Source organism: Rhynchophorus ferrugineus, unplaced genomic scaffold, assembly GCF_030347505.1.
Source record: "Rhynchophorus ferrugineus isolate W39M unplaced genomic scaffold, kcgeb_rfMv2 rfM6, whole genome shotgun sequence".
Classification (NCBI taxonomy): Eukaryota; Metazoa; Arthropoda; class Insecta; order Coleoptera; family Curculionidae; genus Rhynchophorus; species Rhynchophorus ferrugineus.
In genome coordinates this window covers 3,069,494-3,084,711 of record NW_027472585.1, presented here as the reverse complement: position 1 = coordinate 3,084,711, position 15,218 = coordinate 3,069,494, and the positions used below count along the sequence as shown (strand labels likewise).

Genomic DNA, 15,218 nt, shown 5'->3' with positions numbered 1-15,218 from the left:
TAATATTTGCATAACTTGAACGCATGCTTGGTGGATCTCTTTTATATATTATTATTCTATATTCCTGATGGTATACCGTTTATCTCAAGAAATATACCACCAGAGGGAAGTTTCTATAATTTTTTATTATACATTTCTGAAAATAAAGTCATATCAATTGATATAAAATAATAATTTTCTATTAAGTGTTATCTAATAATTCAGTGTAAACATATTTGTTGTTTGATTTGAACAACTCTGCTTCCGAGGGCCATAAAACACTTTAATAAACCAAATGTGATGCTGCTTCGTCATATCCCAATAGTCTGTTTTGGCTTTAGTGATATAAAAATGTTAATTTTGATGGCAATGACATAAAAGGCAAAAAAAGACCGAAGACAGTGATTTGCAAGACTTAAACGATAAAGACCTAGCTCAAATTGTCAACAAATTTTCAAACAGCTTAGCAGTTGACAAATCAACTCAGTTAATTCATGACCATAAAGTCTTGTTCTGCAGATGGTGTAATCAAGCAGCAGAAAGGTGTACGGTATTATCCGATCATCATTTGTTCGGATCGATGCAGCACGGCTAGACTGGTACACGGTTTTGAATTGCTCTAAAAGTTACAGCCACGTCGTCAGAAGGATGGGAATAATTTGTAAAAAATAGCATCAAATACTTTGATTAATATATATTGAACCAATTTTCGTAATAAATACCCTTTTAAATGAAAGATGATCAGTCAGACCGTACAGAAAATGTTGTAGTTACTCATTGATATTGTCTTGGTTTAACTTAATTTTGTAAGCAGGCTTAATTCAGTGAATATGATGAGGTTTTGTTAATAATGTTCATATGAAGAAAAGATAGAATGAACAGGCAATACCATTGTGTGATACTAGCGGTCAACAAGATCTATAAATGGACTAGAGACTAGAAAATACAGTTTAAATTTTACATTACATAACTTAACACTTGATGGATGCAAGCAGAATCAGCTAAATATCTCGGAATACATATCGATGGTAGGCTAAATTGAAGACATCATGTCAGACAAAAAGCAGAGTAGATTAGGCTCAAAATCAAGCAAATGGACTGGTTAGTCCGAAGATACTCTCAACTTGACCTAAAATCAAAGAGATTGGTTTATCAGTCAATTATAAAGCCAATTCGGGCCAAACATCAAACCAACTAGTAATCCAACGGACCCAAAACAAAGTTCTACGATTAATGACCAATGCTTATCACTACGTAACCAACGAAAAGCGGAACCTCGAAATCAAATGGATATACGAAGCGATCCAAGATTTCGTCTTAAAACATGAAATAAGATTGCTAAATCATAGCAACGTGGAAGCAACACAGCTACTGAATAACATGCAGGAAATCAGAGGATTGATGCGAACCAAACCACACGAATTTGTTTAGTGTATAAGTGTATTATTCTTAGCTTTAGCTTAAGTAATTTAGTTTCATTTTAATTTGGGTAATATATACCGATGTATTAGTCCGGTACTCGTCTTGCATTAATGCAAGTACAACAGAACAGTAGTAATAAATTAATTTGTAAATTAAGATTGTACTAAGCATATCTAATGTACGATGTAATTATTAAAAAAAAAATGTCAGATATTATTATTGAAACATTTCGAGTTATTAGAAGGTAAAAGAATAATTTATTAAAAACAAATATTCACAATAACAAATATTTAAAAACAACAAAGCTTGGTCCGAAATAGTCACAACATCACTGACTTATATCACTTTAAAAATCCCATCTCTAAAGAAACAACTTTAATAAGAATCTCATTACATAATTTACAAACAACAATGAACATAGAATAGGCTTAAGTGAGTGTTCATGATTTAAGAGCTTTGAAAATATGTCCTTAAGAGAGTTTTTCAAATTCAAATTATTTTCGTAGATATAGCTGTTTTAGTACCGCACCATCGACAAACGAGACTTTAAAATAAGTAAGAAAAGAGGCTACTTTATTCGAAGCGGTTCTACAGGACTGATTTTTTTGAAATTTGGTGTGAATCTTCTCAATACATTTCTCTATCGTAAAGTTTTTCGAACAGCTGTTATTTGACGAAACACATTTTATATGACATTTGTTCGATAGCAGCACTTCTCTAGATTAAGAGTTTTTTTTTTGGTTTCGGATTACTAAGAAAGTTGCAATTGTCAATAACAACGAGGGCGCGCCATTTTTGTTTGGGACCCTTCAATTTATCAGCCTGCAACTTTTATAATTTTTAGTCTTTTCACTATTATTTTCTTTGTATTGTTGTATTATTTAAATATTAATAAAAATCTGGTAAAAAATTGTCAGTATATTATTGTTTGTTTTGTTTAGTTCACTTAAAAAACATCTAAAGTAAGTAAAACGTAATTTGCAGTACCTAACTCTTATTGCACCTTATTTACTGCTGTGTCCTTTAGTGTAAAATTTGGGTTCGTCAACCTCTAGCAGTATTATTTATATTTTGAATTAAAAGTATTTAAATTTACATTTACAACGAAATGAGATATAAAACCAAAAATCGCCACGATATAATGGTAACATAAGAGCTTGTGCCATGTTTCATTTTCACTATCAGCGTCGTTCTCATAGTCTGACATTGAACGAACAAGTTACCTTTCTACAGGCAATTAAAAGTTAAATCATATAATAAATATTGATTAATACATGGGATATAATAAAGTTAGATTACAACATACCACCGCTACTTCACATTTTTATCGTCGGTAAATAGAGGTTTTTAGAACGAAAAATTCGCGTTCGTTCATAACAAATTATTCGTAATATTGTTTATAGTACAATCATTATAAATTATTATTAATTAAAACCTTAAAATTCGAAGAAGGGATAGAAGACGGAGACTAACCAAAAATAAAATTGATTTGTAATCAATTTCTTGTTAAAAATCCTGTAAAAGTTTTGGATATATACTTAATTATGTAGTAAAGATTAAAACAACAATGAATATATATCAAGTAATTGTAGACATTGACCTTGAAATAACAAATGACATTGATAAATTAGTCATTATAATAAAAAAAACTTCTGACAAAGCTACAAATTAATACTTAATAGGTTAAATTAATTTGCAAAAACTCTTGATGACATATTAATTTCATTAAATTTATTCAAATAATCATTCTAATATCACTGTATTTCTCCTGATTTATATTTACCAAGTAATAATTTAAAATACTTCACTTTATAACGCAAAACCTGGAAAATCACCAAATGATATAAAAGCTTATCGACCTATCTCACTGTTACCGATGATAGCTAAGGTATTTGAAAAGCTCCTCTTGAAAAGATTAAAACCAATTATAGAGAGAAAAAACCTAATACCAACACACCAGTTTGGGTTTATTACCAAACATTCAACGATTGATCAAGTGCATAGAATAACAGATGTTATTGAAAAAGCCTATGAAGATAATAAAGTATGCTCAGCTGTATTCTTAGATGTAGCACAAGCTTTCGACAAGGTATGGCACAAAGGCCTCGTCCATAAGCTACAGAAAATATTACCGAAGCAACACACCGAACTATTAAAATCCTACATCACAGCCAGAATGTTTAGAGTGAAACAAGAGGAAGCTTACTCTACAATAAAAGAAGCTAAAGCAGGTGTACCACAAGGAAGTGTACTGGGGCCAATTCTGTACCTACTTTATACATGTGATATACCACAAATCGAAAACATTACAATGGCTACATTTGCTGATGATACTGCTATTCTTGCTGTCGGAAACAATAGCGAAGATGCAACCAGAAACCTACAACAGGCTACTGACGCTATAAATAAATGGACCCAAATCTGGAAAATACAAATTAACCAAAACAAATCTGTGCATGTTCAATTCACCTATAAACAGGCCGCGCTTACACCATTGACCATAAACCACACTGTCATACCATACAGCAATAATGCTAAGTATCTCGGAATGACACTTGATGCAAAACTACGGTGGAAGGAACATGTCAAAAAGAAAAGAAAAGAACTTGAGTTAAAATATAGAAAAATGTATTGGCTAATTGGAAGAAAATCTCAATTAACTATACATAATAAATTACTTCTATATAAACAAATATTAAAACCTATATGGACATACGGAATACAATTATGGGGATGTTCCGCAAAAAGCAACATAAATCTAATACAAGTTTTCCAGAACAAAGTCCTAAGAAGCATCGTAGGTGCACCCAGATATTACCGGACCATTTATTTACATCGAGATCTTCAGATACCGACTGTCAATCAAGAAATTAAAAGAATTGCAAAGAGACATGAGGAGAGACTTCACTCTCATGTTAATTTCGAAGTATTACAACTCTTGGACAACACCAAAACCGGACGCAGACTCAAAAGGACCAAACCATTTGAACTTGTGTAGTGTGTTGTAGTGTAGTGCAGTGAGGTGCATTAGAAAAAACTCAAAGTGTTAAAACAATTATTATTATGTTAGAGACTATGTAGGACTGATGAGTCCTATTAGATATATACCTAGATTTAAGCTATTATAAGGACAAATTGTAGGTTAGTCGGCAACGACTAGTAACAATGTATATAATTATAAAAAAAAAAAAAAAAAAAAAAACTTTATAACGTATTATTTTGAATAAATTTTGAATTATGAATTTTGAATGAATGATGATATGTTGCATTGTCCATAACAATAATTGATTGTTCCTCTTAGTTCTTTAACAGCTAATTTTAAGCTAATAAACCAGAGTAACAACTTATTGTTAATTTTTCCATGGTAGTCGCTCTTGGAGTGAAAGAGCTGCATATTTCTATGTTTTTTACATTATTAACAGTTATCTCAAATTATTGCATTAAATTATGCTTATTTTGAATAAAACTATTGTTTTTATATATTTCATAAATTTTATCTCGAATAAAATTAAACTTAAATTATGCAGACGGTTTCTTTTCGACGAATCTGATGCCAGCGTTTGCTGGTTTATAACTTATAGTTCATACTACTAATCTTTTGAAGAATTTTGGCGACATTTGACAACTAGACGAATTTTATAGCTTGTGTAGGACTACATTTTGTATCTTTTTAACCGGAATAAAATAAGAAGGAATATATTGTCTGATATTTAAACGAATTTACTAACTACAATAAAAAACAGATGATACATCTTGATGACGCGTTTCACTGCTATTTTGGATAGGCTATATGCCACAGACCCGATGTAGATTTAATTTTTAGATGACCTTGAAGAATTGTTTTACAGCGTCCATTGACTAGATGGCACTATTATCGCCAATTCGAGGCATTTTATTCGATTGTTCGATTTACTACGGTAAAATATGTGGTAAAAGTGGTGGTAAATAAGTCATTTGATTCGTTTACTTCAACTTCGATTATGTATCCTTGATCTAAGGAGATTTTCTAAAAAAACTACGACACTATTTCAAAAAATGGATGACTATGAAATTGTAAATAATTTTGATGTATAATTGATGATTTTTGATTTTTATATTGGTCTATGTTTCGGACAATACCGTGTATCTTTCTAGGAGAGAATTTTTAAGCCACACCCTGTAGATTATTTATGACTGAAATATTTGTTGTATTTCTACCTGGCGTTGTTGATGTCCTGGGAGTTTTCGGAGTTCCTGGAACTTCGATATCTTCTAAATGGTCCCAGGTTCTTTGCAGTACCTGATGGCACTTTTTTTTCCCATTCTGACTGCTACTGCTGCATGCCGAACCGTTGGTCGAAGTCATTGTAACGTAACGTTCTGCAATCATAACACAAAACGATTTTAATTTTGATACAATCTTGTATATTGTGTGAATATTTCTATATTAAAGATTTAAGATGTAAAGTGATAATACATACACTGATATAAATATAATTACATTTTATTTATATTAGGTGACTGGATTTACTAATTAATTTTCTTTAAAATAATAGATCGTGATAGAAAAAATGTGTTAATTCCTTTTATTTTTGATTATTGATGAAAATTAGGTAACATAATGTGAAAGAGTCTATTATAACATGATAAATTATCATTAGTTGACTTTTATTACTATGTTTATTATTATTTATTTTTGAAATGAATAAATTTGAAATATATTTTATTTGGTTTTAATTTTGATATTATGCTATTTACAAGAGTCCCAAAATATAGAAGGACAAAACATGAAGGACAAACAATGACTATTCTTTATTATTTATTTTTATTATCTGGGCTTTGTTTGAAATATAGGAAAATGTACCGGTTAATTGGAAGACAATCACGATTATCAATACATAATAAATTGCTATTATATAAGCAAATACTGAAACCTATATGGACATACGGAGTTCCATTATGGTGATGTTCTGCAAAGAGTAATGTAAATAAAATACAAATTTTTCAGAACAAAGTCCTGAGAGGTATTGCGGCTGCACCCAAATATTATAGGACTGATTACCTACATCGAGACCTTCAGATACCCACAGTCAGTCAAGAAATCAAGAGAATTGCAAGGGGACGTGGGGAAGACTCCATCCTCACGCGAATATTGAAATATTACAACTATTGGATACCACCAGAACAGGACACAGACTCAAAAGAATCAAACCATCTGATCTTGTGTAGTATTGTGTAGTGAGGTGTCAGCCACTAAGGGTTGAGTAGGGCTGGGACTAATGGAGCGCCTTGTGGGACTCCTGCGGAGATTTGTTTACGAGAGAAGACTGCGTCACCGATCCTCACCTGAAAGGACCTACCATCCAAGTATGAATCTATCAGGGATATTAGGTCATTCGGTAGACCTATTTGCTTTGCTTTGGAGAAATCTAAGTCTTTTATCATTGCCTGGTGGATAGATAGTTTAATGCGTCTGTAGTCAGAAGGGTTAGACTTAGCATTTGTTTTAGGAATGATAGCGACCAGCCCATGTTTCCAGGATTTTGGGAAATGCTTTAACATCAGGATGGAATTGATAATGTTGGCAAGTTCAGATAGTTGCTTGCTAGTGAGGTTCTTTAGATGGTTTATTGTTATACCATCCGGGCCTGGGGCTTTTTTGGAGGACAGTTGTTTTATGGAGAGCTGAAGGTCTCTGGGAGAGACTATGCTCTCCATATTCAGAAGATGAACTGACCGGAAATAATTCCTCTTTAGAGAGGGGATAGTGTCGTTTATGATGGATAATGTCTGTTGAGGTGGGCCCAGAGATGGATTGCATTTCATTTGATTGAGAATATTCAAAAATTTAGCCCAGTATAGTGAATATACCGAACCACGATGATTTTTAATGAATCCTCATTTTGATATGGGTTATTTTTTATTTAATATTAATTTTATCTGATTTATCTTTATATCAACAGCGTAATAATCTTTAAAAACCTATTGGTATAAAATGTATTCCATTATGCTTCGTAATATCCTTAGTAAGATCTGTAACCAAGTCATTGATATGATCACATATTTAAATCTCAATTTAGTACAAAGTCATATATATCTTGTATTTTCGCACGCCCTATTTTAAAGTTATGATATGAATATATGTGATAAAATTAACATCTGTTGATTACTTATGTAAACCGTAAAAGCGAATAATTTAAACGGCACGTATTTTGTAAGCATATGGAATTAATGAAGAGTTTTAAAAGTTTTCACTTGTGTACCTCGCCAACATAGTTTATGATTATGTTCGACCGTACAGTTTTACGGGGGAATTTGTATTTAAATCAATTATTGTGCAAAAATTACTGTGATTTTGTTAAAATATTTATGTAAACATGTTGAATATATACAAAAATAACATATAATTAGCTGATTTGCGATATAGAGCGTGAAAATAAATCGTTATACAAATGGATGATACGGTGTATTTTATTCAACGTACTGTCCATTGTAATAATAATAAATAACAGGTCAATTGAAAAGTCCCCGGCCTGACACATAGATGGCGCTACTAGAATTAAATCCATATGTTTTTTAGTTAGCCCTAACACTCGAAAGATGCGTGCATAAATTTGGCAGCTGTCGGATCATTAGTTTGTGAATTATAGCATTTTGAGTGAAGCAACTTTTATTATTGTGAAAAAAAATGGATAAAAAGGAATTTCGCGTGTTGATAAAATACTATTGAAGCAAAAACTTGGCTTGAAACCGAGTTTCCGGACACTGTTCCAGGAAAATCAACAAACATGATCAAGGATTGGTATGCTAAGTTTAGACGTGGTGAAATAAGCACCGAAGACGGTGAACGTAGTGGACGCCCAAAACAGGTTGTTACCTATGAAAACGCAAAAAAAAACAACGAAATGATTTTGAGTGACCGTAAATTGATTTTGAATGAAATAGAAGACACTCTAGAGATATCATCTGAACGTGTACATCATATCATTCAAGAATATTTGAGTATGAGAAAGCTCTGTGAAAAGTGGGTGCCGTGCGAGCGAACTTTTGACCAAAATCAACGCGAGTTGATGATTCGGAGCAGTGTTTGAAGATGATCAAGCGTAATAAACCCGAGTTTTTGCGTCGATATGTGACAATGGATGTAATCGACAGTCATCCGAGTGGATTGAACATGATGAACCCGCTTCAAAGCGTGGGAAAACGCAAAAGTCGGCTGGCAAGGTTATGCTATCTGTATTTTGGGATGCGCGTGGAATAATTTTCATTGACTATCTTGAAAAAGGAAGGACCATCAACATTACAAATTACATGGCGTTATTGGACCCTTTGAAGGACGATATCGCAGAAAAACGGCCGCATTTAAAGAAAAAGAAAGTGCTGCTTCACCAAGAAAATACACCGTGTCACAAGTTAGTGAAAACAATGACAAAAATTCATGAAATGGACTTCAAATTGCTTCCACATCCGCCGTGTTCTCCAAATCTGGCCCCAGTTACTATTTCCTGCTCGCTGGGAAGGCATTTTCGCCGAATGAAGAGGTGATCGAACGAAACTGGGGCCTATTTTGAAGCAAAGGATAAACGGTTTTTAAAAAATGGTATCGAAGATTTGGAGGGTCGCTATAATCAGTGTATCACCCTTGAAGGGAATTATGTTGAATAAAAGAGCTAATTTGTTAATTAACTGTGTTTTACTATGGTAGGCCGGGGACTTTTCAATTGACCTGTTATGCCAACGTAATAAAATATATATTGTACCAATTCAAAAAGATTTTTTTTTAATTTAAAAGGTCATGACACGCATATTACAACTAATTTTTAACCATAGCTATGTAGTAATGTTTTCCTTCATATTGTACAATTTTAAGTACTAATGTTATTGGCTTGTACTCTATTTAGACCATCAATGTTGTTACTTGTCGCGAAGTAGTACTGTATCATCAGCAAATAAGGCCATTTTAGTCCTTCGCTCTTAGACATAAATATGGATATAAATAATGACTTATAATTGAACATTGCTAAGTGCCAGATTATTCAATTTCATTTTAAAATACAAGTTTTTCACTTTTGCATTTATTTTTATGTTAGAGTGTTGCTTTTAGAGAACTTTGACAGTTCGTTAAGAGTTCCTTACGAGCTAATTCCTTAATTCCTTAATAGGTTAAAATGTTAGAAGTCATAGAGAGAAAAACCTCTCGTACGAGAAAAAAAGTCGTAAAATCGAAATGAATCTTTATGTAAAACTACGCTGGAAGGAACATGTTAAAAAGACATTGACGGCAACATGATGACGTATTGACGTCATGAATTCTGATGACGAACACTATCTATTTTATTGAACGGGCTATATGAATTCGCTGCATTTAGTAATCATTCCTATATATTCCTATCCTTGATCCGTTCGTCCCTGCGACAGTTAACTTGTTAAGGTTTTGTAACAGTCCATGGAGAGGTTTTGTCGACATTTTTATAATAACCGAGCTACAACGAGAATGTATATAGTTAAATAATCGAGTCAAATAAAAAACGAAGAAAATAAAGAACCATGATTAAGTAACAACGATTCTATATTTGTAAATTTAAGATCAACAGTGATATCGTCGAATGATTTCATCATTCAGTGTTAGATTTCTAGACTGATTGCATAATCTTGCTTTTTTATATTACGTGCATCTGCGATTATTTGAGACGATTTATCCCACCGTGTATTCTTTTATAAGTAGGCTATGATTTAAAACAACTGATGGTTCGATGCAAGGCCGCACACATTTTTTTTTAAATCACTAGTATAATAGTACAGTCGCGTTTAATGATTTGATTCAAAATCAAAAAAAGCAAATTAATAAAATAGTGTTTGGCATTAAAATGTCAGTATAATTTGAACGTCATCTGTTAGATAAAACAGAAACAACAATAGAATGTTAAAACAGCTTTTTTTTTAACTCGGAAATATGTTATTTCAAAAACGTTAAGGATTATTATCGAAAGGATATAAACAAATCTTTAAACCTTCGAAATTATTTTTTTAATCTGTAGAAAATACTTTGTATCAACATTGATTTTAATTGTTTTAAAATATATCCGCATAAAAATACATCTTTTAGTCTTCGATTAGTTTTCGTAGAGTTTTTTTTAATCGTATTTTTTATTTATACCAGAGTTGTTTTTTATAATGTGGGATTTGAGATCAAAAACAATTATTACTAAAGGGGTTCTGTTGGTTCTTATTGCATTTATTGTACTATTTTTCACTATTGAACATTCATCTAATTTTCAACAAACAAACTCGCTTTGTAAGCACCTGGCAAAACTTTCGAATATATTATCCTGAACAGTTCCCTTCAGATGTTAAGAGTCATTACCCTCACGACTTATTTTTATGTTCAAGAACCAAAAGGAGTAAGTGAGTGCTAAATCGGAACTATATGGTGGATGATTTACCAAATTGACATTTTAATAGCTCAAAAGTTGATCTGTAACAGCTCACCAAAATATTGTCTTTTATAGCAAAAATATCATGGAATATTGAAAGTATGCAGGTTTTATTTTAGGTCATAATTTAGCAGTGTTAGTTCATCTTAAACATCACATTTAATTATAGCAACATCCGATTTTAGGAATGAAGACAGTCATTCTTTAATAAAATACACACATTGGGAGTTAGTTTTGTGTGTTTACATGCAATATATTCAGGAGTTTTGCAAAGTAATGTAATGGATTCAGTACTATATTCCCAAAAATAACCACTATATGACAGGGCAGTCTTGGCCTCTCATGAAGATCCATCCATAGCATCAATTTAAATCGAATACAAATGTGGCTGAAAGATGGCGTATTAAAGCCAACGAAACAAAATCAAGTCATGTAACGTTTACGCTCCGTAGAAGAACATGTTGATAAGTCTATATCAATATCTGTCAACTGTCGCAAGCATTTGCATTCACCTAGATCGACGCTTAACTTGGAAGAAGCACATACCCGTCAAACGGAAACAACTTGGACTTAAACTCTACCAAATGTATTGTGTGCACTACTACCAAATTGCTACCAAATGTGCATATATAAAATGCACGCATTGGGGGTTAATATTGAGTGTTTTTCTCCCTGTAATTTCAATTGGTTATTTGTACACACGGTACATTTGTACACTGACATTTATTGTAGAGGGTACTTAATTGCTACCGGCTTAGTTTCAGAAAAAAAGACAGTTTTGGTAATCTGTCTCTGAAGACAAATGTATATGGATTTTTTGACGCTGATGATAATAAACTTACCAACATTGTTATCGGAAAATTATGCGTTAATCAGCCCTCTAGACTAAAATATGCACCAAGTAGTAACATTTTGTCGATGAATTGCCATGTGTTATACTTCGTATTGCATATATGGCAATTATGCCTGTTAATATTAGCCATTTTTGGTGATTTGACATTAGTGACTGAATAATAAAAAAAAGTTTTGGCTGGTAACATACGAGACCCTATGTACCCCCTCTTATTAGACGATACTGTATAATAATTATTATCAATACTCAATACATGTAATTTTACTTAATACATTTAATTATTATGATAATATTAACTTAAGTTTCTATTTTTAAAATGTATATTTTTTTTAAACAAACATTTTAAACATTTAACAATTTTTTTTCCGATATTTTTTGACTGATATATCGATATTTTCGTTAGCCGTAATTGTAATTATTTTAATATACCTTTATAATTTATTTATTTATTTTATATATAATATTAAATATAATATGTATTTATTTTTAAATGGTTAGTATATTTTATATCGATTTATCAGTATTTTTATTCATTAACATTTTTCCTGGTTATTGCAAAGAAAATTGATATATTTTTATATTATTATAGATATAACGATTTTTTAAATATCAATGTAATAAAATATCGATAATTTGCTTGATGTCTAGTATGGATATTATAACTAAATCTGTTTTAAGTTATGGACATTTTCGTTTAACTCTAAGTAATATTTTTACTAGAATAAAGAATAATTTCACTGGTTATTCTAAAATATAATATGACAAAAATATATAATCATAACTGTGTAACAATTAAGTGTTGTAAAATATGATAATTATTTGATAATGATTTAATGAAATACAATAAGTTGATATGAATGAAAGTGACACTAAATATATAAATACTAAATAATTTATTAAAATTTACAAACAAATAAGCAGAGTAAAATATAGGCTAATACATTTTAGAGTATGTGCAGTTTATTTAACTATATAATAACGAATTGATTACTAAACAAATATAAACTATTTTATTATTTTATATGCTGTATTAGTTACAATTATTCTGAAATATTTTGAAAAGATTCTAGTTTGTGAATATATTTTCTGTATTTTATAATCATATACATCATATATTTAAAAAAAACTGCAGTAAACAATATATCGGCCTTGTTAATTAAGTGAATCACTAACGGAAGAAGGAAAAACATCATCAGGGATAAAGTCTTTTCTCTCAATATCACTCTATCAATCTAAACCTAAAACGTTTGTTTATCAAGGTTACCTTTTGTGTTGGCGCGTTGCTTTGCGAGTGTAAATATTTTGAAAAAAATATAAACAATGGCGATCACCAACAGCGGCACTGGAGCTTTCGCCAAACCGTCGTGCGCGTTCGAACACAGCACAAAATAACTGGCTCGAGCAGTCCTGCGTTTGAAAAGCGACTGGTGATAGCCGTCCTCCTGATGATTATATATTACTCTTCGGGTGTCTTTCGGTCCGCTCCGTAGACTGGATTTTTCACGAGGGTTTTCTCTGGAGGTTTTCCACGCTATTAAACGCGGATCGTCATTAACCACCTGACAAAATTATGACAAGGAAATGGAAACTATTCTCAGCGGTCGCTTGTTCTAGCTTGCAATGTCTCATTGTTTTATGCACAAGAAGAATCAGATTGTTACTATTAATTTTACCGGTTGTTTAAATTTTGCAATAAAATATCGCGACAATCAAGCAATAATATATATATATATATATATATATATATATATATATATATATATATATATATATATATATATATATATATATATATCTAGTCTATCCAAAGTTTTTTTGAACATGTGTTATCAAGATGTTTAATGTATTGCCTACCACAATTTGTAAATTCGTTTCAGAACCAGGCAATATTTTCCTTTCATTCTCATTTCATTCCAGTGAAAGAGAGACATAATGCTGTCTTATATGTTCGAACAATAAGTGAACTAGCCTGTCAAAGTCGTCCGGTTGTCAAACGTATGCAAAATTATTCAAAACAATAGTGATAAGGTTATAAACCATCGATAAACTTTATTTTAATGCTTTGCTTGTTTTGATATATTTCAAATCGCAAACATAACATATTACGTCTCTAGTCCGTTACTTTGAACATAAACGAGATAATGGAGGCTCCCTCTTGCCAGTAAAATTAGTTGGAGAGGTAAGCATTTTTACTATCAAATATTAATTTGCTGCGATTTTTATTGAAAATATTTTCTAATGCGTTGCAGTTGCACTGAATATTAGTAGGGACACGGTCACTGAAACATCTCAAAAAATGAAAAATATGATCTTGAATTCACCAAAGGAAAATCGTCCGAAAATATATGACATATATGAAATGTATAAAAACAGTAAGTAGTTTAATATATATATATATATATATATATATATATATATATATATATATGAAAAGTATCGCATAAGAACTATCAGAGAAGAGGGTAACATTATTAAGATTCAAATTCAATGTTATATTACGAATTAACAATTTTCCTAGCATTTGGAAAATAGCCGAAATGATATTGATCCTCACACAAGGAATAACACCAAAAGATGTCACCTCCACCGAAACTATATAATAGAAAAAAGAAACATCAATCCAGAACATCAATAGAACATAGAACAATAGAACAAGTGCATAGACTTGTAAACGAAATAAATATGGACTTAAACACCAAAAGATATTGTTCAGCTATATTTCTAGACATATCTCAGGCGTTTGGAAAAGGCGTTAAAGAAACTTTTCTATTATCTGGATTATGAGCTATTAACAAGTCTTACCCCACAGATCGCCATTTTACTGTAAAACAAGGCGATGAACATATCGAATGACATGCAATATATTCAGGAGTTTTGCAAGGTAGTGTAATGGGTTCAGTAATATATCTTTTGTATACATCCAATTTACTTACAACAAAATAACCACTGTGGCAACGTACGCAACTCATGAAGATCCATCCACAGCATCAATGAACCTACAAACACACTTAAATAGAAGAGAAATGTGGCTAAAACATGGCATATTAAAGCCAACGAAACAAAATCAAATCATTAACGTTTACGCTCCGTAGTAGAACATGTTCATCAGTCTATATCAATAACTGTCAACTTCCGCAAGCAGAGGATGCAAAATATCATACACCTAGATCGACGCTTAACCTGGAAGAAGCACATACTCGTCAAACGGAAACAGCTTGGACTTAAACTCTACCAAATATATTGGCTTATCGGGCGAAAATCCAAGTTATCATTAGATAACAAGATTTTCCTGTATGTAATCTATACTCAAGCCTATTTCGTCATATGGAATTCAACTATGAGGAACCGCTAGCAAGTCTAATATATCCATCCTGCAATGGTTCCAAAATAAAGTGTTGCGTACCATTGTCGATGCTCCGTAGTATGTTTCCAATGAAGTGATACAACGCGATATTCCTCTAGAACCAATAACGAGTGTAATTCAACGTGTCTCTGTGAAGAGTGTCGGTGCATCCCGATATACATATCACGGGTTATATACGGATACATAT

At 31.7% G+C, this 15,218-nt stretch overlaps 1 protein-coding gene across 2 annotated transcripts in view; it reads right to left on the bottom strand.

The window, feature by feature from the left end:
• The window catches only part of LOC143198816 (GTP cyclohydrolase 1), a 36,768-nt gene that overhangs the window by 18,541 nt on the left and 3,009 nt on the right, over window positions 1-15,218 (bottom strand). Inside the window, exons 1-2 of one of the 2 annotated variants that reach the window (XM_076408324.1) lie at window positions 12,932-13,087; window positions 5,599-5,760 (exon numbers count right to left, since the gene is read on the bottom strand). In XM_076408324.1, the coding sequence (XP_076264439.1) occupies window positions 5,599-5,746 (148 nt within the window). In that variant the 5' untranslated portion in view covers window positions 5,747-5,760; window positions 12,932-13,087. Of the gene's footprint in view, window positions 1-5,598; window positions 5,761-12,931; window positions 13,088-15,218 lie in introns of those variants that run through there. The other variant, XM_076408325.1, reaches the window with a different exon arrangement.